Source organism: Saccopteryx leptura, chromosome 4, assembly GCF_036850995.1.
Source record: "Saccopteryx leptura isolate mSacLep1 chromosome 4, mSacLep1_pri_phased_curated, whole genome shotgun sequence".
NCBI lineage: Eukaryota > Metazoa > Chordata > Mammalia > Chiroptera > Emballonuridae > Saccopteryx > Saccopteryx leptura.
In genome coordinates, this window is record NC_089506.1 from 124,828,909 (window position 1) to 124,856,359 (window position 27,451).

The 27,451-nt window shown below is 45.6% G+C and overlaps 1 protein-coding gene and 1 pseudogene across 1 annotated transcript in view; one reads left to right on the plus strand and one right to left on the minus strand.

The window, feature by feature from the left end:
- The first annotated feature begins 550 nt into the window (after nucleotides 1-550).
- Nucleotides 551-27,451, plus strand: part of RPTOR (regulatory associated protein of MTOR complex 1) — a 237,071-nt gene continuing 210,170 nt past the window's right edge. Inside the window, exon 1 of the mRNA XM_066381484.1 lies at nucleotides 551-2,086. Coding sequence (XP_066237581.1) covers nucleotides 1,925-2,086 — 162 coding nt within the window. The 5' untranslated portion in view covers nucleotides 551-1,924. The remainder of the gene's footprint in view (nucleotides 2,087-27,451) is intronic.
- On the minus strand, nucleotides 12,918-14,172 carry LOC136404446 (solute carrier family 35 member G1 pseudogene; annotated as a pseudogene).

Sequence of the window (27,451 nt, forward strand, 5' to 3'; positions counted from 1 at the left end):
TGGAATGAATGTTTGGAATGATAATGATTAAAAGCAAGAACTCTTACTAAACGCTTCCTATGTGCTAGGTGAGAATGATCTGGGATTGCGCCATTCACTTGGATACTGAAAGGAACACAAATGCCATCAGGATTTTGATATGGACCACCACATCTTGTTTTAGCCCCAGGAAACCCCACTGAGAAACAGGGTATTGTACAGATCTCACTCTGAGGCTTTAGATTGATTAATAACACACACAGGGTTGCTAGACTTCACTCTAGCTATACGACAATCATCGCTAGCACTGTAGTGGGAGACACCTTCATGGGTTTAATTTATCATTCAGGGTGGGTATTACTATCCCAGTTTTATCATTGAGGACTCTAAGGCAAAGGTAGTTAAGAGACTGATCACGGCCACAGAGATGGAAAATGATAGAGCTGAGACTCACATCCAGGTGAGCCTGACACCAAAACCCAATTGCACAGAGGAAGAGGAGTGTCTTCTCATCCTGCCTGCTTTGTTTAACGGTTTCTGTGAGTCTCACCTGACACCACATTCATTGGGCGCAGGCTCTGCACGTGGTTGGCTTTTATGTTCCCTCCTGACCGATAGTTACTCACGCATTGAAAATAAGCCACGTCTCTGAATCCAAACAGAGAACTAAAGCAACGCAGGGGATGTGCCTCCAGGCACAGACACCTGCAGCTTTTGGCTGTTGTTGCACTTGAACCTGTATCAGAATAAGAATGGACTGCTCAGAAAGGAAGATGGATTAAACAAAAAATTGTGAGCGTTGAAATTATGTCTTTTCCCCAAAGGAAAGACCTCTATCTTCTTTTGTAATATTATCAATGGTTCTTTCTGAAGCTTTCGCTGCATTTTCAAAATCTGGGAGAAAAACAACAAAGGGGGTCGATTCCTTTAATTTCAGAAGCCTATAGGTCCATGTGTAATAATGAAAAGGCTTTTCCCAAAATTAATTAACATAGTTTCATTTGTACGATTGGCTTTGATATCACGTAGCGAAGGAACGACGACAAAGGCTGGAAAGCGGAATTGTGGTAACCATGGTAACGGGGTGGAGGGCGAGGACTACCCTCTCCGCATTCTGGGAGGAGATGCCAGAACGCTCCGAAGTCATTTGGCTTGTTAGCTACTCCGTAGATCGCGCTGAATGCTGGGTCTTGACAATATGGCGTCCTCCTTGATACGCTGATGAGAGGAGTTTCACTGTAGCTTCAAACCAGAGGACAAAACTCCGCAAACCCAAGGAAGCTTACATTACCCGTTTTCCGCGCGGCTCCGTATCGCCCGTTTCTCAGGACTCGTTCTCGGGCAGGAGAGAGCCGCGGGGCCTTCCGAAGGTCAGGACCGGCCAGGTCGCGCGGACCCGAGGCTGAGGAGCCGGCTGCGGGCAAGCACGATGGGCCGGTCTTGGCTCTGGTTGCAGCAGCTGCGGCGAGCGGGGGACCCGCAGGGCTGAGCGTGGCTGGAGGGGACCCGAGGCTCTCTGAACCTCTTCCCCGCGGCCGGAGACGTCTGCCCCGTCAGCGAAGCAGCGGCTACAGCGGGCGGCCGGCCGGTCTGTGCTCGGAGGCCGAGAGCAGGGTCACCGTGAGGCCTTCAGTGTCGCAGGCCTCTGACAGGTCGGCGTGCAGCCCCTCCGTGCGCAGACGGGCTCTGGAGCAGCTGGCGTCCCGGAACCCGCGCCCCGTGCCGTCCGTTCCCGCCGGCTGTCGCCCTCCGCCTGCTTGCTCAGAGTTAGAAAGATCCCTGCCGACTTTGCGCGTGAGTGCGGACCCCCGCGCGTTGCACCCATTTCCTGGCCGCTCCCGCAGTCCTGTTCGGTTATTCCACCAGCCCTGGTGAACAGTCGCTTTTAAGGCTGGAGGTTCTCGAGCGCTTGCTGCCCAGGACTCCTCCACCCCCACCGCCCCTGATGGAGTCCGAGGTGCTGCAGTCGCCTCTGCTGGGGCTCGGGGAGGAGGAAGAGGCCGACCTGACCGACTGGAACCTACCTCTGGCTTTTATGAAGAAGAGGCACTGTGAGAAGATCGAAGGCTCCAAATCCTTAGCCCAGAGCTGGAGGATGAAGGATCGGGTAAGTGGATGCCTATTGCGCCCCTTGGACCTCGCTTCTTTTTTTTTTTTTTTTCTTCCGCCAACCAAGAAGAGTTCAGAGCCGAAAGCATGTTCTTTCGGGAAAAGCGGCGGTGCTTTTTCTCCCAGTCACATGTTGCAAGGGAACTAAAAGCACAAGCTACTTAAGACTCCAGTTTTTGATTGACAGTGCGAAGGCTGTCTTGGTTAGTAGTTATGTACTGGGTAGTGTTCATTCAAACTAAGTTCTGATTAAGATGTTAAAGGTTAAGCAATTTTGAAACTACAGCATTGCAAGTGTTTACACACTCTTTTATTTACTCAGTGCTGTGAACACTCAGAAGAAAGACAACTTGTACCAACGTGGCTAATCTGTTGTGGTTAGTTCATTTCTTTCCTCCAAGCCAGGTGCACTGCAGAAATCTATTATAATAATGCTAGGAAACAAGATTACTGGTAATTGTTCAGCTAGTAACAAATTAATACAAAGTTATTTTAAAGTTACAGTGAACTTCATTGTAGCTTTCTAAACAATTTGCCCTGAACCCAGACTTTCCTCCTTTTATGGGGTGTCATGTTGCTGTAAGTTGGAGACAGAATTTTTTCAATAGATAGAGTATGATGGATTGGAACCTGGGTCCAGGTTTAGGAGGGTCCCCATGATGTTGGAGTGTGAACAGCGACTCACAAGCAACTAGGGGGAAGGAAACAGCCGGTTTTGCTGACTCTGTCCTCACTCAACCACTGTCTGTGTCCTTTGTCTCCAAAGCAGGTGGGTGGGACTGTCTCATGCACACATGTCATTTGCCTTTTTGTGGTTTATTTTCTCCCTCAAGACTGCCTTTATGTATTTGAACATTTTTGTGGTATAAGAGGGGGTAGTTGGTGTTACAATTCAGTGTGATTGCTCTGAGCTTGTGAATATTAATATAAGATTTTTTTGATATATGATGTTAAACGTATGGATTACTTTTATAGTAATTCTAGTTAGTCAGTCACTAGTCACCAGTGTTCCAGTTATTAATTGATTTTTAAAAGGTTAGGAACATTCATTTCATCCAAAAGTAGTTTAAGTAGTAAAAGAGATGGCAAATGGGAGAGATTGTAGAAAGCCTGTTTTATGGACATCTTTGGTACTGATTATACAGTTCAAAGCTTTTGTTGTTGATCTGCATATATGAAAAGACATTTATTTTAAAGTTATTTAATTTTTTTTCCAGTCTACTTGGAGGGCATTTTTTTTCTCTTATGAAATATGGTTTCCGCCTGACTAGGCGGTGGCACAGTGGATAGAGCATTGGACTAGGATGCGGAGGACCCAGGTTCGAGACCCCGAGGTTACCAGCTTGAGTGCGGGCTCATCTGGTTTGAGCAAAGCTCACCAGCTTGGACTCAAGGTCGCTGGCTCAAGCAAGGGGTTACTCAGTCTGCTGTAGCCCCTTGGTCAAGGCACATATGAGAAAGCAATCAATGAACAACTAAGGTGTCGCAATGAAAAACTGATGATTGATGCTTCTCATCTCTCTCCGTTCCTGTCTGTCTGTCCCTGTCTATCCCTCTCTCTGACTCTCTCTCTGTCTCTTTAAAAAAAAAAAAAAAAAAAAAAAAAGAAAGAAAGAAAAAGAAAAAAAAGAAAAACAGAAATATGGTTTCCTCTACTAACCTAAACACATGCTCAAATTATTAAAAAATGATTAATGGATATATTTTTACCTTTTCATTAGAACATTAATTTGTGAGTGATCAACATAACCTGTCAGTTCCTCGTAGGCTGTCAGAAGAGAGAAAATTCTGTGAGTCTGCGGAATGATTGAGATTGCCACTTAGGAAGGAGCCAGGGGAGAGCTTGGCTGTATCTGACATTTGCAAATTGTTAATGAAGAGGAAAAGCAGCAGCTAACAGTTTTAGTTAAGTTTGTGAAAACATAGCATCTGAACAGTCCTTGTCCTGTCAATCCCCTGGTTAGACCCAAGGGGGGAACCTTTTCAGCAAAGGTTGCAAGTTCAAATGCTGCTGAGATGTAGAAGGTAGCATAAATGAATGAAACAGGCCAGACATAAGAAGAATAATGACACAGGTTCAGAGATGAATGGCAGCTGACATCTGACATGTGTCTGATTTCTGGAAGGTGGGAGTGGTGAGGCTCTGAGGAGCACATGTGGCAACAGTTCAGGGGGCATTTGGGCCCTGGCCATATCTCTTAACCTTTCTCTCTCTTTGCTTTTTCTTTGAAAAGCTAGGAAACTTCTGTTTTTAAATATATTTTTTTAATGTGAAGTCTTCCAATTTTAAAATGTTGGCACTGATTAAGATATTACCAAACACAAAGCAGTCAGTCCACTGGTTCTGGCTGGGGGGCACGACTTCTGCTGTACTGTGGCGTGGGGATGGGGGCGACTTCTGCTCTACTGTGGTGCCTCCAGGTGGCTTCCTGATGCTGGGGATCCTGAGCCCAGGTCATCTGGACTGCCTTCCTGTGCCCGAGGTGGCGCCAGCCACTGACGGAGCATCATTGTTGTGAAGTGGCAGGTGTGGACCGGTTGTCCTGGGCTGGGACCTTCGCCGACCACTTCCAGGGCCACTGACTGCCCTAAACGCACACCCAACCTTTGCTTCTTCCTCTGACCAGCATGCAATTTCACATATTTTCATTTAGTGTATATGTTAGTGGTTACTTGTTGGTGTCCTACCCAGTGGTGTTGCTAAGGTTTCCGAAAATTAACATCTTTATTTATCAAAGTTGGCAGACAACTCCTGAAAGTTTTCTGCCACTCAACATTCAGCATTTTTTTTCTTATTTTTTTTTTTAAGTGAGAGAAGGGGAGCTAGAGAGACAGACTTCTACATGTGCCCTGACGAGGATCCACCTGGCAAGCCCCAGTTGGGGCCCATGCTTTCCTCTGTTGAGCTGTCCTCAACCAATTGAGCGACTGGCTGTGAGAGTAGAAGAGCAAGAGAAGGGGGAGAAAGAGGAGAAGAGAAACAAATGGTTGCTTCTCATGTGTGCCCTGACTGGGGATTGAACCCAGGATGTCTGCACACCGGGATGATGCTCTGTCTACTGAGTCAACTGGCCAGGGCCTCAGTATTTTTACAGAGCTACAAATGTATCCACTCTCAACTGGCATCCCAAAATCTTTGAATTAGTCCTGGTTTTCAAATACCACTATTATTGTATTCTAAGTACTAAGCCACTGTTAGTTTAATACTGGTTATTATCAAATCAGTTTGCTGTTTGGTTAATTCCACTCTGCTGAGGATATGTATATGCATTGTTAGCATTTGCAGCTTGTGATTTTCAAATAACTAGACTTATATGAATTATAGTTCAAAACGAACCGTTCATAGACCTACAGCTAAACAGATGTGTCTACATCTCCCCTTCGGTGGCTTGCTGTGAATACTTGATAGTTATCACAGAGTCATTTCCCACTAGGAAGTGGGTGTGTGGGGGTAACTGGTCTCGGGTGAGTCTTTTCCCTCACGTATATGGGCTTGAAGGGGGAAGCTTGGGGGCTGCTGCTCTTAAAGGATGCCGTGGACAGACGCACCACACCTACCTGTGGGGAGGAGGTGTCTCTGGTGAGCCATTCCCCAGGCCTTTCGTTAGACTTGGTCGCTTCGCTCCGCTCTGTAAGCCATGCTTTGAGAAAGTGCTCAAGCGAGGAGACACAGTAAGCTAACGTATGGACGATAAAATGGTGCACAGCAACACTTGATAATCTTACCTCACTCCCTCTCTACTCCCTGTCATTTCTTGACCTTGTGTCCTCGCTCTGTCTGCTCGTTAGGCTCTCTGCCATGGCATGGAAGCCCCCCCCCCCCCATGCGGCCCTCATTTGTTGTTAAATTAAAGGCCGCTCCAGAACATTACTGTGTTTGACCTCCCAGCAGCATTACACAGGGGGCCACTCCCTCCTTCAGGAACCTCTTTCCTCACTTGTTTCTGTGTCTTACTGAAACTCCTGGTCTTCTTCTGGGGTCTCTTAATTGCTCCTCCTCAGATGCCTTTGCTGTTTGACAGCTAAGTATGAGAGTGTCCCAGGACTTGATCTTGGACCCCTTTCTCTTTTCTGTGTATACCTCTTAATAGCTCAATACCTCATTTAGCTTGTGGTTGTAAGTGCCCTCTGCATGCCCACCATCCCCAGTGTTCAGTTCTGACCTGCCTTGGGACTCCCGTCTAGCCTGCTATGCCTTAGTTTCCTACTCCCAACACAGCACCGCCACCCACTCAGTTGTTCAGGCTGTAAATCCAGAATTGACCCTTCATTCTCTCCCTTTCTTCCCCTCATTGCCCTGTAAGTTAATCAGTAGAACCTGTCCACTTGCCTACAAAGCATATCTTCTGTTGGACCGGCTCATTCAGTCTCCACTGCTGTGAGCCCAGTCCAGACAACTGCTGTCTTCTGTCTGGACGACCACAGTTGTGCTGACTGGTCTCCCTTTATCCACTTTCGTTCTACACTTGATTCTGCACACGGTGGCCAGAGGGATAATTTAAAAGTGGGAATCAGATTCCATTACTTCCTTACTGGCTCTCCCACTGGTTTCCTGAGCGTTTGGAGATATCTGGCGAGGGCTTCAGCAGATATCTCCAGTTTTTTAAGAAACTGCCATTTGCTGGCTTTTGAAATTATGTCAAAGAAGAATATTCTCAATTACCTAGATATGTTGATAATCCTGCCCTTTCCAACTCCGTGTCTTTGTGAGGCCAGGTCCTCCTCATCTTCAGCTGAAACAGCACAGCACACGAGTTGAATGCAGAAAACAAGGAATGTCCCCTCCCCATCTTCCATGAAAGGCAGACATTAGAGAGAGTTGCAAAACAGTGCTACTCACCCAACAACTTTTTTTTTTTTTTTTAACAGAGACAGAGAGTGAGTCAGAGAGGGATAGACAGGGACAGACAGACAGGAACAGAGAGAGATGAGAAGCATCAATTATTAGTTTTTCACTGCGTGTTGCAACACCTTAGTTGTTCACTGATAGCTTTCTCATATGTGCCTTAACCACAGGCCTTCAGCAGACCGAGTAACCCCTTGCTGGAGCCAGTGACCTTGGGTTCAAGCTGGTGGGATTTTGCTCAAACCAGATGAGCCCGCGCTCAAGCTAGCGACCTCGGGTTCTCAAACCTGGGTCCTCTGCATCCCAGTCCGACGCTCTATCCACTGCGCCACTGCCTGGTCAGGCCCACCCAACAACTTTTTTTTTTAAATTTTATTTATTCATTTTTAGAGAGGAGAGAGAGAGAGAAACAGAGAGAGAAAAGGGGGAGGAGCAGGAAGCATCAACTCCCATATGTGCCTTGACCAGGCAAGCCCAGGGTTTCGAACCGGCAACCTCAGCATTTCCAGGTCGATGCTTTATCCACTGCGCCACCACAGGTCAGGCCCAACAACTTTTTGTAAACGAAGTTATTTTCATAGAAATCTTTATTTGAATATGTAATAAGTTTTTTTTTTGTTTTGTTTGTTTGTTTGTTTGTTTGTTTTGAAGCTGGAAACAGTGAGAGACAGTCAGACAGACTCCCGCATGCGCCCGACCGGGATCCACCCGGCACGCCCACCAGGGGCTACGCTCTTCCCACCAGGGGACGATGCTTTGCCCATCCTGGGCGTCGCCATGTTGCGACCAGAGCCACTCTAGCGCCTGAGGCAGAGGCCACAGAGCCATCCCCAGCGCCCGGGCCATCTTTGCTCCAATGGAGCCTTGGCTGCGGGAGGGGAAGAGAGAGATAGAGAGGAAAGCGCAGCAGAGGGGTGGAGAAGCAAATGGGCGCTTCTCCTGTGTGCCCTGGCCGGGAATCGAACTCAGGACCTCCGCACGCTAGGCCGATGCTCTACCGCTGAGCCAACTGGCCAGGGCTGTAATAAGTTTTTAATTTTTAAATGAATTAATAAAAAATAGTACTTTTTTGGCCCTGGCCAGTTGGCTCAGCGGTAGAGCGTCGGCCTGGTGTGCGGGGGACCTGGGTTCGATTCCCGGCCAGGGCATATAGGAGAAGTGCCCATTTGCTTCTCTACCCCCCCTCCTTCCTCTCTGTCTCTCTCTTCCCCTCCCGCAGCCAAGGCTCCATTGGAGCAAAGATGGCCCGGGCGCTGGGGATGGCTCCTTGGCCTCTGCCCCAGGCGCTAGAGTGGCTCTGGTCGCGGCAGAGCGACGCCCTGGAGGGGCAGAGCATCGCCCCCTGGTGGGCAGAGCATCCCCCCTAGTGGGCGTGCCGGGTGGATCCCGGTTGGGCGCATGTGGGAGTCTGTCTGTCTCCCCGTTTCCAGCTTCAGAAAAATACAAAAAAAAAAAAATGGTACTTTTTTTTGCCTGACCAGTGGTGGCACAGTGGATAGGACATCGACCTGGGATGCTGAGGTCTTAGTTTCAAAAAACCGGTGGTTGCCAGCTTGAGCATGTGCTCAACGGCTTGAGCGTGGAATCACTGGCTTGAGTGTGGGATCATCGACATGACCTCATAGTCTCTGGCTTGAACCTAAAGGTCGCTGGCTTGAGTCAGTGTAAGGGGTCACTGGCTCAGCTGGAGCCCTCTAGTAAGGCACATATGAGAAGCAATAAACGAACAACTAAAGTGTCGCAACTATAAGACTATGAATTGATGCTTCTCGTCTCTCTTCTTCCTGTCTCTCTCTCCTGTTTAAAAAAAAGTACTTTTTTTATTTTGACCTGTAATCTGGAGACTACTGATAAATGTAACTCATAAAAAAGCTGTGTGGGCCCTGGCCGGTTGGCTCAGCGGTAGAGCGTCGGCCTAGCGTGCGGAGGACCCGGGTTCGATTCCCGGCCAGGGCACACAGGAGAAGCGCCCATTTGCTTCTCCACCCCTCCGCCGCGCTTTCCTCTCTGTCTCTCTCTTCCCCTCCCGCAGCCAAGGCTCCATTGGAGCAAAGATGGCCCGGGCGCTGGGGATGGCTCTGTGGCCTCTGCCTCAGGCGCTAGAGTGGCTCTGGTCGCAACATGGCGACACCCCGGAGGGGCAGGGCATCGCCCCCTGGTGGGCAGAGCGACGCCCCTGGTGGGCGTGCCGGGTGGATCCCGGTCGGGGTGCATGCGGGAGTCTGTCTGACTGTCTCTCCCTGTTTCCAGCTTCAAAAAAAAAAAAAAAAGCTGTGTGGGAGTTGTTAGGAATCTCTAAGGGTAAAAAGGTGTTCTTTTACTAAAGTTTAAGACTTGTTAGTGTAGTTAAAAGAAAGAGGTTGTCAAAGTTTAATTGGCGAGGAGCACTTGAAGATATTAGATGCTTGGCCAAAATTATCCGCAGTGACTTGAGCAGGAATGAGGTGACAGACTTGGAAAGGACCTGTTTACACTCACTGTTCTCTGAGCTTGTGTTCATGAGGAGCCTGTGTGATGGTGAAGGCACTTGCCTTCCATGTGGCCATCGAGCCATCCTCAGAGGCTCCTGTTGTCCCAGACTCCCAGTATGCTTCCTCTGAGGGGAGGAGGATGTCTGGGAAGTAGCCAGAGGTTTGCAGCTCAGCAGAGGTTTACTGGTCACCTAGAGTGAGCTGTGCTCCCTGGAACCCCAGTGTCAAACAGGACAGACATGGCAACACCAAATTCTAATACACTGATAGGTGCTATAGGTGAGTAGGACATTATCAGGAAATCCTTAGATTTATATTGAATAAATAAGTCATTTGCATTGAATTTCATTTATGAAGCATAAATCGGTCACATTGACCCAGCTTTAAACTCGGCAACCCATGACTGTTGATGTGTCTGGCAGTGAGAATGTCACACAGATCGTGTTTTGGGAGATCTGTTTGAGTGTATACTGTCTGAAAATGAAATCTAGGCTCCTTGGTGTTCTGTGGGGAAAGAATGGTTCTTAGAAGCACTTAGTACCATTTATATGTGTGGCACTGAGCCCAGGTGTGTGGGAGAGGAGATGTGAGACACAGGCCCTCGAAGAGCTTCTCTCCCCATAGAGAAGAACAGCATCTGTGTCCCAGGTTAAGGAAAGCACAGCCAGTACTTCTGTATCTGCACTTGAGGGACAAGGCCATGACTTCAGGAATTCTGCTCTTGGGACCTCCTGTGGGCATATATACCCAAGGTGTCTGGTGGAGCGCAGTGCTGGCTGTGTGGGGAGCCCCCCAGTGGGTAGGATGAGAGTGTACATAGGCCGAGGGGGCCAGGTGAGGGAGGAAAAGCTTTATAGAACCCAGCAACTCAGCTTATATTTGTTGAGTGCCTCTATGTGCCAGGCACCACGCTGAGTGTTGGGATATGTCAGTGAGTGACCTCTGCTTTGAAGGCATTGACGAGTTTATTGGAGAAGATGGGTTGACTCAGAGCAGGAGGTGAATTGGGGCAAGGGGTTGGGAAGGAGAAAATAGCCACCAACAAACCTTCTGCAGGTGAAGAAGCCAGCAGGGAAGGCAGTGGAAAGGGGGTGAAGGAAGAGGCCTGTGGGAAGGACATGCTTGGACCTGGAGTGAGGCAGAGCCATGGAAGTTAGACTTGGTTATCTCTTACAACGTACACACATTTTCACGTGGATTACTGTACAATAGCTTGAGGCTGCTTAGAGAGAGCAGTGTACCTACAATGCTAAGGAGCCAGCCAGGCATCCAAGCCCGGCTTCTACCTTGCTCTCACCTGTTCTCAGTGCAGCCGTGGGTGAAATTTCTTATTGGTTTTTAAATCCCTGCTTATGGAGATTCAGAAAAATCTTTTTTTTCCCTTTCATATTATTTTATTAGTACTTAGGAGATAAAAAAGTTTATGAAAATATTTCCCTTTTCAAGATAAACTACAACCTTTGCAAAAAATACACATCAATTGTTACAATAACATTCTAGTATATACCTGAGACATTATAAAAGTGTTTAAGAATCACACCCTGTAAAAGTTGAGAGAAGAAACATTTCCTCCAACCTTGGTCATATGTTGTGACATTCAAGTACTTAAACCACACTGTTGAAGTAAAATGTCTGTGGTACTCAGGCCCAAAGGGATATAACTTTCAAGGCCCCAATTGGTTCTTTCATTGTGCAAAGTAAAGAGCAGGGAGAGGGTTCGCTGAGAGTTCATTCACCTCAGGTAGGTAATGAACTAGCCATGGTTTCCTTTCTGTACTTCTATCGTGGAAATAATGGAGGAGAGAAGGCCATGGAAACCCATCTCGGCAGGTCCCTCCCCAGCATCCCTGTGTAGTGTAGCTCCTACAAGAGGATTTCTAACCCTAACTCTAAAATGCTCTGATTTTAGAATTATCTAAGATACTTGCAAAATGATGCTTTTGCAACTCTAAACTCCAATATTGTGAATTAGGTAAAAGTTATGATAGTGTAACTCCCTTAAATAGATTTCATGTAGGATTTGTCAGGTGGGAAGCTTTTGGGGCAATCAGAAAGCCGAAAATTCCCTGCTGGAACTATTGGACGACATCCTTTCTTCCTGCGGCATAAACCTCAGAGCCAAGTACCTTCTTACCTTGGAAGAATTGTGATGCAAGGGTGGCAAGGCGTTTAATAATCTTTCAAATTTGCAGGCTTAAGATAATAATAGATGCTAGGCCTGACAAAGAGTTGGAGACCATTATAACCTCACCAACAAAAGATTCACTGTGACAAAAAATCATTTCCATTTATTCTCCACTTTCTGATTAAACTCGCAAGCTTTCCTAAATATTTAATTCTCTCTGTAACTGACGAGTATGGGCCTGATGAAGTTCCAGATATACAGTTTGTTGTTTGACTTCATGACGTAATATCATGATGCAGCCTTGACATTTAGTATCATATTGATATACCAGAATTTAATAGTGATTTTTTTTCTTCTATTCAAGAAACTACAAAAGTCAACCAACCATGGAATTCACAGGTCTTTACATTTAACATATAACAGGAAGCATTATTACATATAATTCCATAAGGGAAAAAGATTATAAAAATAAGTTTAACAGAATTACTGTACTTTAAAAAGTTGTTGTAAAAATATATATTCCAAAGTCCTCTAAGTATTTGGCTTAGAGGGTAAGTAAGAGAGGTTATCTGTTAGGGTGAACCATGAGAAACTATGGTTTTTATAAATTAAAAAGGTAAAAATCTCAGCAATTTCAAATGGTTCAATCTAATAAAATCCTGAGAAAATTTTATTTGGCATCACACTATAAATTCAAAGGGAATTTATAGAAAATCACATTTCTGTGAGGGGAAAATACTTTCGGATAAAAATGGCCATGCCGAGACTTCTCATTTGTGACTTAAAGGCCTGAAATCTTAGAAATAAAAAACTTAGTGTGATTTCAAAAAAACTGCAGCAGACTTAAAGTTATAGAATGATAGTAATAGTTGCTAATGTCACTGAAAAGAGAAACTAGTCAAATTTGGTGATTTAAAGACTTTTCAAAAAGTTTACATATAAAAATTCTAGCTTAAAGTGAAAAGGCACAAATATGGGTTAAAAGAATGATAATTTATAAAAAACATCTTGAAAATAAGGCTAATTCATTTGTATTATTAACGCTATTAAGTAGGCACCTATTCCAAGTTTCAGCCTTGGCCTCCTAAATGGAATTATGTTTCAAATGAATTTTCAATATAATACGAATCATAGCAGCATTATTACCAGTAAGTTGCTTAGCCTCTACACTGCTAAAAGAGCATCTAAAATTTCCTCCCTACCTATATTCCATCATTACCAAAAATATATTTTAAAAAATTACATATATTTATGCTAGAGTCATAAAGTTTTTTGCAGTGTTTCTTTAACTAATGAGGTGTCCTATTACAATTGCACCCCAACAAAAAACAAGCCAAACAAACTAATCGCTAGACCAAACCAACGGCTATGCTTCACTAATTAAAGACATATCATATTCAAAAATGATATTTTAGCTATGAAATGTATTAAATATAACCAATGCAGTAAATACAGATCTTCCAAGAGTGTGCATGTGTGCTGTGTTTGAACTACATGACAGTATACTTTTTTAAAAAAATAAACATTTCAGTGATAATACTTCATTTGGAACCCTGGCACCATTTCCGAATGGCCGCTCCAGCACTACTAGCTACTACGCAGAGCGCACCACCCACTGTCCACCAAGTTGGTACATCATTAAGGAAAATAATCTGAAAGGTAAAGGCAAAAACCACATCCATAGTCTTCATCAGTGCTACTAGCCCTACTTTTTCTATCTGAATGGCTTTGGTGAGAAACACCTGAGCCCCGAAACCAAACAGCCCGACCATTATGAGATAGAGCCTGTCCAACCCACAGTCTGGCAGACTCCACGCTCCTAATACGGTGAGGATGATGGAGCTCACCGTGAGGCCAAGCACTACATAATTCCAAATGGTCAGAAAGTAGTCCACAGATTTCCCCATCTTTCTGAGGATAATGAGGGTGAAGGCAGCAAGCACAGCATAGCCAACTGACGCGAACGTGCCCTTCAGGTGCTCTGAATAGCTTTGATGCATCCCCACAGCGTTGGAGCCAAACAAAAATGGCGGCGGCCTCACGATGAGGACGACTACAATGAGGGCGCAGGCGGTGAAGAGAGTATCCCAAAGGCCGTATTTTTCCTTGAGAAATATCCAAGCAAATATATAATAGATGTAAACACTGGACAGCTAAACAAGATAACAGTGGCATCAGCGAGGGACGTTGTCTGGAAAGCGTAGTATAAAAGCATCATGGCAGTAGACCCCAGGAGTCCTCTGAGAAAGAGGAAGATGCGTTGATCTTTTGGGCCTATAAACCCACTTTTTCTGTATATTAAGCAAGGAATAATGACTAACATTTGGAAAACACATCGGAATGCACTAATTTCTACAGATGGATGTCTTGCTCTTTTTTAACACATAAAGAGCTCACTGAGAAAAGGAAGGCAGACACTAGTGTGTAAAACAAGCCAAGTCCAGGACAGGGTGCTTTCTTCTTGGCTTCAGGCTGCGCCCGCCAGCTGGACAGCAAGGAGCGGCACAACCAGCAACAGCCCGGCCGGATGTTTCCACTGCCTCAGCGGCCGCCGGCTCCTCACTCGCATCCGGGGGCGTGTTGTCGGTCAGTGACACCCGGGGCTGCAGCTCTGTGGCCCCGGTGCTGTCCAGGGAACTCATGATGCATCCGGTGCTCTCCCCACGGCCGTCACGGCGTCTGGCGCCGGCAGCCCCGGCTCTACCGCCAGGCTCTTCCCCAGAAAAATCTTGATGGACTTTTTCTAAGAATCGGAGAGAATAGACTTTGGTGTCAAGACTGATTATGGTTTGCCTGACCAGCCGGTGGCGCAATGGATAGAGCATCGGTCTGGAATGCCGAGGACCCAGGTTCGAGACGCCGAGGTTGCCAGCTTGAGCGCGGGCTCATCTGGTTTGAGCAAAACCTCACCAGCTTGGACCCATGGTCGCTGGCTCAAGCAAGGGGTTACTCAGTCTGATGAAGGCCCACGGGCAAGGCGCATATGAGAAAGCAATCAATGAACAACTAAGGTGTCACAATGCACAACGAAAAACTAATGATTGATGCTTCTCATCTCTCCGTCCCTGTCTATCCCTCTCTCTGACTCTGTCTCTGTAAAAAAAAAAAAAGACTGATTATGGTTCAAGCTGGTTCCTTTTCCAGATGTCTGTTCTTGGTCTAAGTACTACTGTTTACATCAGTAAAGTTGTTTTGAGGCTCTCTACCTTGTAGTGTGATTGCCAGGATTAATGTAATAATATCTGGGAGCACCTGAGACAACTAGACACAGTCAGTGCCCAGTGGATGGCAGCTCTGATACTCTCAGGCTGAGAGTTTGCCCGCCTGTGTATCTGCATGGACAGGCTCCTCCGTGCAGAGCTGCTGATAATGGCTTGCCCCGTCTTGTGTGGAGCTTAGGTATTGCAGACGACCTACTGGAATAAAAAGAGCAGAAATTGCCCCTGTCCAGACCGCCAGCTGTGCCTACAATTTTTATCACTGGTGAGGGGCAGCATTGTCCAGGTGCCACCATCCTGAGAGGTGCTCCAAACTGGGCAGGCTTCAATTCTTTTTTAACCCTTCACCATGATGCCAGCCCCTTTCCTGAGATCTATGTCCTACCTGAGTGTTTTAAGTGAGCTTCTGGTAAATGTTGTAGATTTATCGAAAACTTTATGACACACTTTTCATAAATCAGTGTTGTGAACCCTATGGAAAATGAATTGATTCTTTCAAGCCATCATGGGAAGTATGAGGCATTCAGCAATAGTTCTCACATTTTCCTAGACATCAACTTCATTTCATTCAGGATGAGTATTCATGTAAAAAACAATTCTGAGAGTGTATCAGATCAGACTGGGAAGGAGAGGTCATTACTGTCCTCTTCTTTCTTTTCTTTTTTTTTTTTAGTGAGACAGACTCCCTCATGCACCCCAACGCGGCAACTCTGTGTGGGACCGATGCTCAAGTACCAAGCTATTTTTTTTTTTTCTGAAGCTGGAAATGGGGAGGCAGTCAGACAGACTCCCACATGCGCCCGACCGGGATCCCCCTGGCATGCCCACCAGGGGGTGATGCTCTGCCCATTGGGGCGTTGCTCTGTTGCAACCAGGGCCATTCTAGCACCTGAGGCAGAGGCCATGGAGCCATCCTCAGCGCCCGGGCCAACTTTGCTCCAATGGAGCCTTGGCTGCGGGAGGGGAAGAAAGAGACAGAGAGGAAGGAGAGGGGGAGGAGTGGAGAAGCAGATGGGCGCTTCTCCTGTGTGCCCTGGCCAGAAATCAAACCTGGGACTCCTACACGCCAGGCCGACGCTCTACCACTGAGCCACCGGCCAGGGCAGTACCAAGCTATTTTTAATGCTTGGGGCTGATCAGCTATCCTCAGCGCCTGGGGCCACACTGAAACCAATCCAGCCACTGGCTGTGAGGGGAAGAGGGAGAGAAGGGGGGAAGGGAGAAGCATATGGTTGCTTCTCCTGTGCCCTGACCTGGAATCGAACCTGAGATGTCCATATGCTAGGCTGATGCTCTATCCATTGAGCCACTGGCCAGGGCCTGTCCTCTTCTTTCTAGTAAAGGTGTCATGAAGGTGGAGTGCTTATTCCCATGTTATTGGGTCTGTGAGGCAAACTGCTGGGTCCTTTGAGCCAGGCTTCCACAGAGTCCTCCCTCTCTGCTGCAGAAAGTATCTCTGCCTCTTCCTGTATGTTGCCTTTCTTTTGGGGCACTTTGAAGACTTCTCTTTATCATTGTAATTGAGCACTCCGATTATGATATGATTTGCTAGAGTACTTCTCTCTGTGACTAGTCTACTTGTGGTCTGTTAAAACTTCGCATCTGAAAAAACAAAACAAAACAAAACTTTTGCATCTGTAGGATTAGTTTTCACCACAGTTTTGTAAGATGTGTTGCCATATTTTTGATCCTCCCCCCTTTAGTCCTGCAGAACTCCAGTTACATCTCTTTTAGTTGCTTAATGTTGCTCCACTGAGTCTCCTCTGTGCTGCCCTGTGTTCCTGTTTTAGCTTGCGTTGGCTCTGTAGCTGTGTCCTCATGTCTCCTCTCCTCTTCTGTGACGTGTGCTCTGTTGTAAAGCCCATCAATGCATTTTTTAAATTTCAGATGTTTATTTTTATTCTCCAGAAATGGTCTTTTTGTAGTTTATATTTCTCTCCTTACGTTCATGTTTTCCTTTAAATCCTTGAGCAGATTTGTAATGTCATTTTAAAGCTCTCGTCTGTTATTTTCATCATCACTGTCATTTCTGGATCTGTTTCCACTGACTGATTTTCTTCTGCTGACAGCCTCCATTTTCCCTGCTTTTCCTCACACTGGTCATTTGGGATTGGATTCCAGATGTTATGAATGTCACATCACATTGTGAGCACCTGGTTGTTGTCTTTGTTGAAAGCACTGAGTTTTGTCCTGGCAAGAATTAATTTGCTAACGTTAGCTTCATTATCTGGGGGCTTGCTTTCTAGGTTTGTTAAAGCAGGTCTAGGTCTGAGGTTGCACACTAGAGCCTATAGCCCATATCGGCCCGCTGTCTGTTTCTATTGAAATTAGAAAAGAAAGGCTCTTCGCATGAATAATTTTTGGCAGAACTTGCTTTCTCTAAAACAAAGAGACTTTTAGCAGAACTTACTTTTTCTAAAAAGACTTTCTACCCCTGGCCTTGAGGCTGGGTTCACAGGCTGTGGCCTTGGATGTTCCTCAAGGTTGCAGATGTTCCCAGAATATTTCTCCCTGAATTAACCTTATAGATAAACATCGTGAAAAAGCTTGTTTCACTGCTTTGTTTTACTGCTATGCTTCCGCTCCTCCCCATTCCTCAATCAGTATGTAATTTTGTCTTTAAAAGCCTTCCCCAAACTGTTTGGGCCACATTGATTTGAATGACTTAGGTCTCCATGGGGTCACTGACTTTCAAGACTCCTTAATTTGGCTACTTAATTGTGTGTGTGGCAAGACGCCTGTTTCTTGCTGTTCCGATACAACATTTTGGAGGCCTCAGTGAGATTGGGGCCTCTGGACACATTTGTCTTTGCCACACACAAGCGAGGCCACCAGCCTCCTTGGCCTGACTGCCGGGAATGGAAACCCAGCAGGGGAGGCGCCACCTGAGACGTTCCAGGGGCCCCGCTGACCTTTTCTGTCTGACTCACTGTCAGCTGCGGACAGTCAGCATGCCCATCCACCCATTTGGAGTCATCAGGAAAGCCTCTGAAGGTAAGCAGAGCAGGTTTGCAGTTTGCTCAATCTTGTACTCTGTCTGTGGCTAGCCAGTCTGAACTATTGTGAGTAGGGATCCGACGGGATTGCACTCACATAGTAGGCCCTCCAGGGCCAAGACGTTGGTGGAGAGTAACCTGAAGTCTGTTTTGGTAGAAGAGTCCCAGGACACGTCTGGATTTGCTCTCTCACATGTTTACCCTCTGCTTGTTTTGTCGCTTTTGTTTATTTTTACAAGCTATCCTTGAGGACTTTTATTATCAAGGATCCCTCTCTGATTTTGCTCCACCAAGATCTTGTTCTTCGCTTTTGCTTTGTTATCCTGTCTTTGCACAGAAAACCCCTGAGTGAATAGTGTGTGAATAAGCAGCTCAGGTGCCTGCGCCTAAGTTTCACACTTACTCGCGGGGGAGGCTGGGTTGCCGCAGATTGCGAGCAGCAGCAGCAGCGGCCGTGGTGGAGCAGGTAAACTTGGCAGCCAGGGCAGTACCACCTCCATAGTGTTCGGGGCAGTTGGGCCTGTGCCGTGCTCACTTAGGCTCCATAGTTCTGCTTCGTGTGGGGGCTCCTCGCTCAGCTCAGGCACCTGCCCCTCCCCCTTCGAGCACCATGAATAATCAGGAGGCCACTTTCTCACCGCCTCATACCTAGAGCCAGACCCAAGGGGAAGACTGCCTCTTCTGAACCCATTTTGCCCCTGAGGGAAGCCCCACCTGCTGATAGGTTGCCACAGGGGAGGCAGCCTTTCATAGTTCATGTCCCTTTTTCCTCTAGTGACTTGTGTAATTGGAAGGCTTAGAATCCCCCTTTCTCAGAGAAGCCTCAGTCTCTAACAGGACTGTTAGAATCTATGCTGTAAACACTGTCCCACTTGGGATGATTGCCAGCAGCTTTTAGTCACCTTGTTCACTACTAAGGTGAGAGAAAGAATCAGATCAGAGGTGAGAAAAGCTGTCATGCTAGGGAGAAATGGCTCTGAGGAAGACAGTCTTAAAAAGGTGTTCCCTATTGTCCAGCCTAAATGGGACCCCAACATTACAGCAGGATGGGAAGCTCTGAACTCTTTTCACTAGTTTCTGTTAGCTGGGATCAGGGAAGCTGCTAAGAAACCCATGAATTTATCTAAGATGTCAGAAGTAATCCAGGGTCCTCAGGAAACTCCCACAGCTTTCTTAGAGAGACTACAAGAAGCTTACAGGGTCTACACACCTCTAGACCCTGAAGCACTAGAAATGCTAGGGCAACTAACTTAGCTTTTGTGTCACAGTCCACTCCAGATATTAGGAGGAAGCTACAAAAATTAGAAGGCTTCCAGGGAATGGTAATTTCCCAATTGTTAGAAGTAGCTCAGAAAGTTTATAGTAATAGAGACACCCTTGAGGACAAACAAACTAAGAAGATGACTAAAGTAGTTGTAGCTGTTTTAGAACAGCAGAATAAAAATAAAGGGAACCAAAAAGGCGGAAAGCCTGAGTTAAGAAAAAATCAGTTTGCTTATTGTAAAGAAGAAGGACATTGGAAGAAAGACTGTCCAAAAATAAAAGGAAAGTCACAGCAGACCCCAAGAGTCCTTAATCTAAAGGAGGACTGACAGGTCCAGGGCTCCATACCTGTTAGTCTTTACAAGTAGGAGGCTACTCAGTAGACTTCCTCACTAGCACTAGAGCTTCTCACTCTGTTCTCACTGCCCTACTCGGAATGCTCTCAGGGGTGCAAGTACTTATCTCATATTAAGAGACTGTTAGAAGCTGGTATTCTTGTTCCTTGTCAATCCCAATAGAATGCTCCTTTACTGCCTGTCCAGAACCCAGGCACCAAAGACTATTGTCCAGTCCAGGACTTATGGGAGGTAAATAAGCAGATTGAGACAGTACACCCAACTGTGCCTAATCCCTACATTCTCTTAAGCCTATTGTTACCAGACTTAAAATTTTACACAGTCTTAGATTTGAAAAATGCTTTTCTTCAGTATTCCCCTGGCCCCTGTAAGTCAGCCCATCTTTGCCTTCGAGTGGAATGACCCAGAGGCAGGCATTTCAGGACAACTAACCTGGACCAGATTACCACAGGGCTTCAAGAATTCACCGACCCTCTTTGATGAGGCATTACATCAGGATCTGCTTGCCTTCTGCCAGGAACATCCGGATGCACGCTGCTGCAGTACACAGATGATTTGCTTCTAGCTGCGGAAACGGAGGTAAGCTGTTGGACAGCCACTGAGGGGCTTTTACAAACACTGCAGACTCTGGGGTACCGAGTGTCAGCTAAACAGACACAACTCTACACCTCCAAGATGACCTATCTAGGCTACCACACTGAGGCGGGGAAGCGTACTCTCTCCTCCAGTCGTATAGAGGCAATCCTTTGGATCCCAAACCCTTCTAGCAAGAGACAAGTCCGAAAATTTCTCAGAGCTGTTGGATACTACTGGTTGTAGATCCCTAGATTTGCAGAGATAGCCAATCCTTTATACAGCAGGAACCCAAGAGTTAATTTAGACAAAGAACAAGAACCTTTTAAACTGTCTCAGAGCCATAGCAGCCATTGCCATACTAATAAGAGAGGCAGATAAATTGACTATGGGGCAAGAACTGTTTGTGACAACCCCACATGCAGTAAAAACTTTGCTTAGAGGAACTTCAGAAAGGTAGATGTCTAATGCTGGGATCACACAGTATCAGATTCTGCTCATAGATCAGCCTCACATTAAATTTGTCCAGACTCAGGCTATCAACCTGGCAAGCTGATGCTTAATGAGCATCCAAGCATCTCCTTGCATGACTGCTCTGAAGTGTTAGACTCTGTTCAAACTGCAAGACCAGATTTTACTGATGTACCCCTACCTAATGCAGAAGAACAGCTATTCACTGATGGCAGCAGTTTTGTCCTTGATGGGGTTCGACATGCTAGAGCGGCTATAGTGACTCTTAATAAGACCATATAGCCTGACCAGGCGATGGCGCAGTGGATAGAGCGTCGGACTGGGATGTGGAGGACCCAGGTTTGAGACCCCGAGGTCACCAGCTTGAGCACAGGCTCATCTGGCTTGAGCAAAAGCTCACCAGCTTGGACCCAAGGTCGCTGGCTCGAGCAAGGGGTTACTCGGTCTGCTGAAGGCCTGCAGTCAAGGCACATATGAGAAAGCAATCAATGAACAACTAAGGTGTCAAAACGAAAAACTGATGATGCTTCTCATCTCTCTCCGTTCCTGTCTTTCTGTCCCTGTCGCTGACTCTATCTCTGTCCCTGTATTAAAAAAAAAAAAAAGGACCATATAGCAGTGGTTCTCAAACTTTTTGAAGTCAGGGTGCATTTAAAATCCTACAAATAATTGTAGGTGCACTATATACAAATTTCTGAGAAATATGTTGTAATAATTAAGTCAAATATTAAAGAAAAAATATAAAGTCCAAGCGTGCTTTTATGGTAATTAAACAAAATAAAAATGACAAAATTAAATTTATTCTGACATTAAAAAACATTTTTATGTTACATTTTTTGAGTTATGCTTTTTAGAATTCGTAAAAAAGGGGTTAAAAAATAAAAAAAAAAACGATAAAAAGTTATCTTTTTATATATATAGATACATTCTTAGTAAGATTTAGTAAATTCGGCAGGTCCTGGTGTGAATGTGTTAAGTTTTTTCATTCTTGTGTTTATGAGAAACATGAGCCTGATGTGTCCTGTGATTTCTTCAATGTTTGGGCATATATTTGTCTTTTCTTTTCTTTTTTTTTCATTTTTCTGAAGCTAGAAACAGGGAGAGACAGTCAGACAGACTCCCGCATGCGCCTGACCGGGATCCACCCGGCACGCCCACCATGGGGCGACGCTCTGCCCACCAGGGGGCGATGCTCTGCCCATCCTGGGCGTCGCCATGTTGCGACCAGAGCCACTCTAGCGCCTGAGGCAGAGGCCACAGAGCCATCCCCAGCGCCCGGGCCATCTTTGCTCCAATGGAGCCTTGGCTGCGGGAGGGGAAGAGAGAGACAGAGAGGAAAGCGCGGCGGAGGGGTGGAGAAGCAAATGGGCGCTTCTCCTGTGTGCCCTGGCCGGGAATCGAACCCGGGTCCTCCGCACGCTAGGCCGACGCTCTACCGCTGAGCCAACCGGCCAGGGCTGTTTGGGCATATATTTGAAAGGCAAACTCATTTCCTCGTCAATATATTGAAGGATTCCTCTCTTTTTACTCTTAATTGTGTTGAGTGCAGAAAACCCCACCATAGTATCGTCTTAACTTTACAACAAAGGATAGAAGAAACTTGCCTCCAGTCTTTCTGGGGAACATGGGGGGTAGTGTAAACAATCCAGCACCACAGCTTAGCTTTTTGCAGCCTAATCAGGCAAATGAGGTGGGGGGTCGGGCAGACTGTCAGCTTACAGCCAATTTCCCACACCTCTGTCCCCCAAAATCTAAACTCCAAAAACCCTGTTGGTGTTTTGGTCCCCAACAGGCACATATTTCTCTGGAATACCGTAGGGCGCACCTGGAAATCTTCTAGGGCGCACCATTGCACCCTGGCGCACACTTTGAGAACCACTGCCATATAGGCACAAGCCTTGCCCCACGGGACCTCGGCTCAGCAGGCGGAACTTATTGCTCTCACCCAAGTGGGCCAAAGGAAAGAAGGTCAACATTTATACTGACAGTACGTATGCTTTTGCTACTGTCCATGTTCATATAGCAATGTATAAGGAGAGAGGATTCCTGGCATCTGCTGGTAAGGACATTAAAAACAAAGAAGAGATTTTAGCTTTACTAGAAGCCATTTGATTGCTGGAAACTGTAGCCCTTATTCATTGCCCAGGACACCAGCAAGGGGACTCAATAGAGGAAAAAGGAAATCGAGCAGCTGATCGAGCAGCCAAAGAAGTAACCCTAAATCCAGTAGGGCCTTTAGAAATTTTAGTGACTTTATCAGAACGCTTGTTGCCAGAGACGCCTTTTTATAACCAACTAGAAGAGGATTTTGCTAAAAGGAATGTCTAGAAATAAAGGAGGGTAATTAAAATTGCCAGACAAAATACTTTCTTACCTGAAGCACTAAGCAGAGAGATTATCAGCTAGCTACATCAAGCTACTCATCTAGGCCAAACTAAGCTGATAGAATTATTTAAGAAAAGTTACTATTTACTAGGTTTAGAATCTATTATAGAAAGCATAGTGTCCAAGTGTTCAGTCTATGCTAAAGTAAATGCTAAGCAAAGTAGAGAAGTTGCGAGAAGAAACAGGGAAAGAAGAGCTTTCCCAGGAGAATACTGAGAGATAAATTTTACTGAAGTAAAGCCATCAGCATAGGAATATAAGTACTTATTAGTTTTTATTGACACCATTTCAGGATGGATAGAGGCTTTCCCTACTAGAAATGAGACCGCAGTAACAGTTATGAAATTGCTGTATGAAATTATTCCCAGATTTGGCTTGCTCATTAATATTAGATCTAATAATGAGCCTGCATTTGTGTTCAAGATCTCACGGCTAGTAGGAAAGGCACTCAACATTAATTGGAAATTAGATTGTGCTTACAGGCCTCAGAGTTTGGGATAGGTTGAAAAAATGAACCAAACTCTAAAAGAAGTCCTGACTAAATTCATTTTAGAGACAGGTGAAAACTGAGTCAGTCTCCTTCCCTTTACTATTTTGAGAACACAGTGCACCTCCTACTAGGCTGAATTCACCCTGTATAAAACTGTATTAGGCAGGGCAACACCCCTGCTCCCTAAGCACCCTTGGAGACTCCCTCGTAGATCGTGCAGACTGATCCCTCCAACCCCTGTAAGTTGACACTGAGAAGGACGACATGCGCTGCTCCAGCCACAAACCGGAAGCTGGCTGGTGTACGAATGACAGAAACTTAAGGAACCTCGCCGTGGGACTCCTTATAATTGAAGTATAGAAAGCGGGGGAAGCTCCGGTCGGAGGAAGGCCAGAGCGAATCATCTTAAGGTTTGATGCAGGTGCCACTGTAAGTCATGCAGAAGGAGGATATAAGTCTCTTCGCTAAGAGAGGAGCTACAAGGTGTATGAAAAATATATGTGTGTTCATAGCTACCTCTGTAGAGTAACCTGTGAATATTAGTCATGTGTCCGACAGGCTACTTAGGGGGAGGACACCTCCAAAAGAAAGCATATTTTAAAAGAAAATTGCTTATTGCTAGCTTGGTTGTCACTGAACGTTAAGATCTTTAAAAATTAAGAGTTCTGATTGATTAGAAAGGAATTGTACAGTTTTAATAATAAAAGGTATAAGGCATAGAAATACTTTTGAAAAGAAAGGGGAGAAAGTAAGTTGTTATAAAAGCTGGTTATTTCTGAATAGTAAAGAGGATTTATATAAGTTGCAGAAGGTTTGTGCAGGTTGTAGGAAGTTTGTACAAAAGAAAAAAAATAGATTTAAAGAACAGAATAAGCCTCTATTATATATCCTACAATATGCCTTAAATTTATTTATATAGAGGAAATAGTTTTACAAAATAGAAAAGGTTTAGATGTACTTTTCCTTCAACAGGTGACTTATGTGCAGCATTAGGATGTTTAATTGGTCACCATAGCTAACTGCTTGTCTACTGCAATCAGTCCTCTTACTCTAATTTTATCTTATCTAATATTAAAACCATGTTTAATTAATTTCATAACAAGGTTTGTTTGAGAAAGGATAAACTCTAGCAAATTAATAGTAATCAGAAGTCAATATATACCTATACAAGAAGATAGCAATGAAAATGAATCAATGATTTGATTAAAATTTAATTAAAACCAGTAGAGAATTAAATATAGAAAAGGCTCTTAGTATGAATAATTTTTGGCAGAACTTGCTTTCTCTAAAACAAAGAGACCTTTAACAGAACTTTACTTTTTCTATTTCTTTTAATTTTTTAAAAAATTTATTTATTCATTTTAGAGAGGAGAGGGAGAGACAGAGAGAGAGAAGGGGGGGAGGAGCTGGAAGCATCAACTCCCATATGTGCCTTGACCAGGCAAGCCCAGGGTTTTGAACCGGTGACCTCAGCATTTCCAGGTCAACGCTTTATCCACTGCGCCACCATAGGTCAGGCCCAGAACTTACTTTTTCTTTTTTTTTGTATTTTTCTGAAGCTGGAAACGGGGAGAGACAGTGAGACAGACTCCCGCATGCGCCCGACCGGGATCCACCCAGCACACTCACCAGGGGCGATGCTCTGCCCACCAGGGGCGATGCTCTGCCCCTCCGGGGGGGGGGGGGGGTCGCTCTGCCGCGACCAGAGCCACTCTAGCGCCTGGGGCAGAGGCCAAGGAGCCATCCCCAGCGCCCGGGCCATCTTTGCTCCAATGGAGCCTTGGCTGCGGGAGGGGAAGAGAGAGACAGAGAGGAAGGGGGGGTGGTGGAGAAGCAAATGGGCGCTTCTCCTATGTGCCCTGGCCGGGAATCGAACCTGGGTCCCCCCGCACGCTAGGCCGACGCTCTACCACTGAGCCAACCGGCCAGGGCCAGAACTTACTTTTTCTAAAAAGACTCCCTACCCCTGGCCTTGAGGCTGGGTTCACAGGCTGTGGCCTTGGATAGTTCTGCAAGGTTGCAGATGTTCCCAGAATGTTTCTCCCGGAATTAACCTTATAGGTAAACATTATAAGAAAGCTTGTTTCACTGGTTTGTTTTACTTCTATGCTTCTTCTCCTTCCCATTCCTCAATCAGTATGTAATTCTGTCTTTAAAAGCTAGCCCTAAATTGTGTTCGGAGCTGCATTGATCTGAACGACTTAGGTCTCCATGTGGTCCTGGGCTATAAAGACTCCTTAATTTGGCTACTTAATTGTTTGTGTGGCAAGACTTCTATTTCTCACTGTTCCGATACACTATAAAGTCTTTGGAATCATGTCAGCCATGTTGTTTCTGTGTTGCTTTTGTGCTTTGGTAGCAAAGTTGAATAGCTGAGACTGTATGGCCCATAAAACCTAAATGCTGCCCTTCACATAAAACATTTGATGACCCTTGTCTAGAGAAGGCTTTGTCTTGGGTCTGGTTTAGCCCTGTGCCTGAGGTGTGGCTTTTCTGGGGTTTCTGCGGCATGTTCTGGGTGTTGAGTGAGGTCTCTTCATTCTGACTTGTTGGAACGTGGATGATTTTCAGCCTCACCCTATGGCTGTTTTTTGCCTGGCCTCCTGGAGACTCACTGACTGCTGCATGCCCAGTACTCAGCCAAGGATGCAAGGGACCCATTTAGATTTCGGGGCTCCCTGTCCATGGAGCTCTCTCTCTGCTCTTTGGTTCTCTGGCCTATCACATCCAGCTGCTGCAGCCTCCAGGAGCTCTGATCTCCGTCTTCTTAGCTTAGTGACCCTGTCTTGCTCTGCATGGGGCCCCTCTCTCCACATACACAAAGCTTGGTGACCCTGGGGATCACCTCATTTAGCTTTTTTTTCTCAGGGATCACATTCTTGTAATGCATGTTGTTTAATGTTATCTGGTTTTGCTTTCTACTTGTTTACGGAGGGAGGACTCATCTGGTGTTAGGTATTCCATGTTTCCTGCAGTGGAGGTCCCCTCAGTGTGACAAGGAAGAGCCAAGGAGAAGGACAGCAAGTGCTGGAGACATTCATGATGCACGATCAGATCACCTTGTGCTAAACAGGTTAGAGGAGTTGAGGTTGATTCTCTACGATTAATAAATTATATGTGGAGTTGTTCTTTCACTGAAACTGATTTTTCTCCCAGTGGAGTTTCATTTTCCAACTTAAATGTAGCATTAAAATTTAAGATTATATTGGTATATCAAATTAGTAGTACGATTGGAGTTTGGAAGCCTTCAACTTGCATGATCCCTAGACAGTAATTTACAAGGCCAGGGTCAGAGTTCCTTTTTTTCCTGATAGACAGGTTTGCATTTCCTTTGGGTTTTATGAAACCAGGTAGGTCAGAGGTTGAAGCTAAAATAATTGTTAAACATGTAAGAGGATTTAAGCATAAAGCCCTGTCCTGTTTTGGTGATTGAGGTCTAAACTGGGCACGCTGTCATGCAGTTTCAGAATACTGGATCTGACTTACTGCCTTAAGGGTTTAGTTAATTATACAGAAATCCTCTTTCGCTGTTAATAATCTTTAGAGCCCAAGAAGGAATTGTCTTATTGTTCTTTTCATTTAGATCATTTAAGAAGAGTCTTTCTAGTCCTATTTGATTTTCTTTCTTAAAAAATTACAAGCTAAAATGCATAGAACATGGTTATAGTTTAATCACTGTTTGTATAAGAAACACCTGTGTACCCCTTCCCCAGGTCAAGAAATTGACTATTTCAGAAATCCTGTAAGTTATCGATGTGTCCCACCCTCCTCACAGTTACTCCCTCCCGCAAAGTGCAAACACTCTACTTTTTGAGCAGTACTTATACTTCTTTGCTTTCTCACTAGTTTTCCTGCCTATGCTTGCCTCTCTACCATACTCTGGTTTTGCCCCGTTGAAACTGATATGCTGTGGTATGTCTTGTGTTGTTTCTTTCCCCAGTGTTAGGTGTGTGAGTGTCACCCAGGCGGTTGACTGTGTGTGTGGTTAGTTCATGTTCGCCTCTGTATGCTCTCTCTGCAGGTCTGTCACAGTTTATCCCCCATGCTGAGGGGTGCCGACATGGACACGCACAGCAGATGTGGGTCCTCACAGGGACGGATAGTTGTCTATTCTTTCTCTCTTGCTGAACAATAAAAAGCCTGTTCAGGTCTTTCGCCTTTTTCTTACT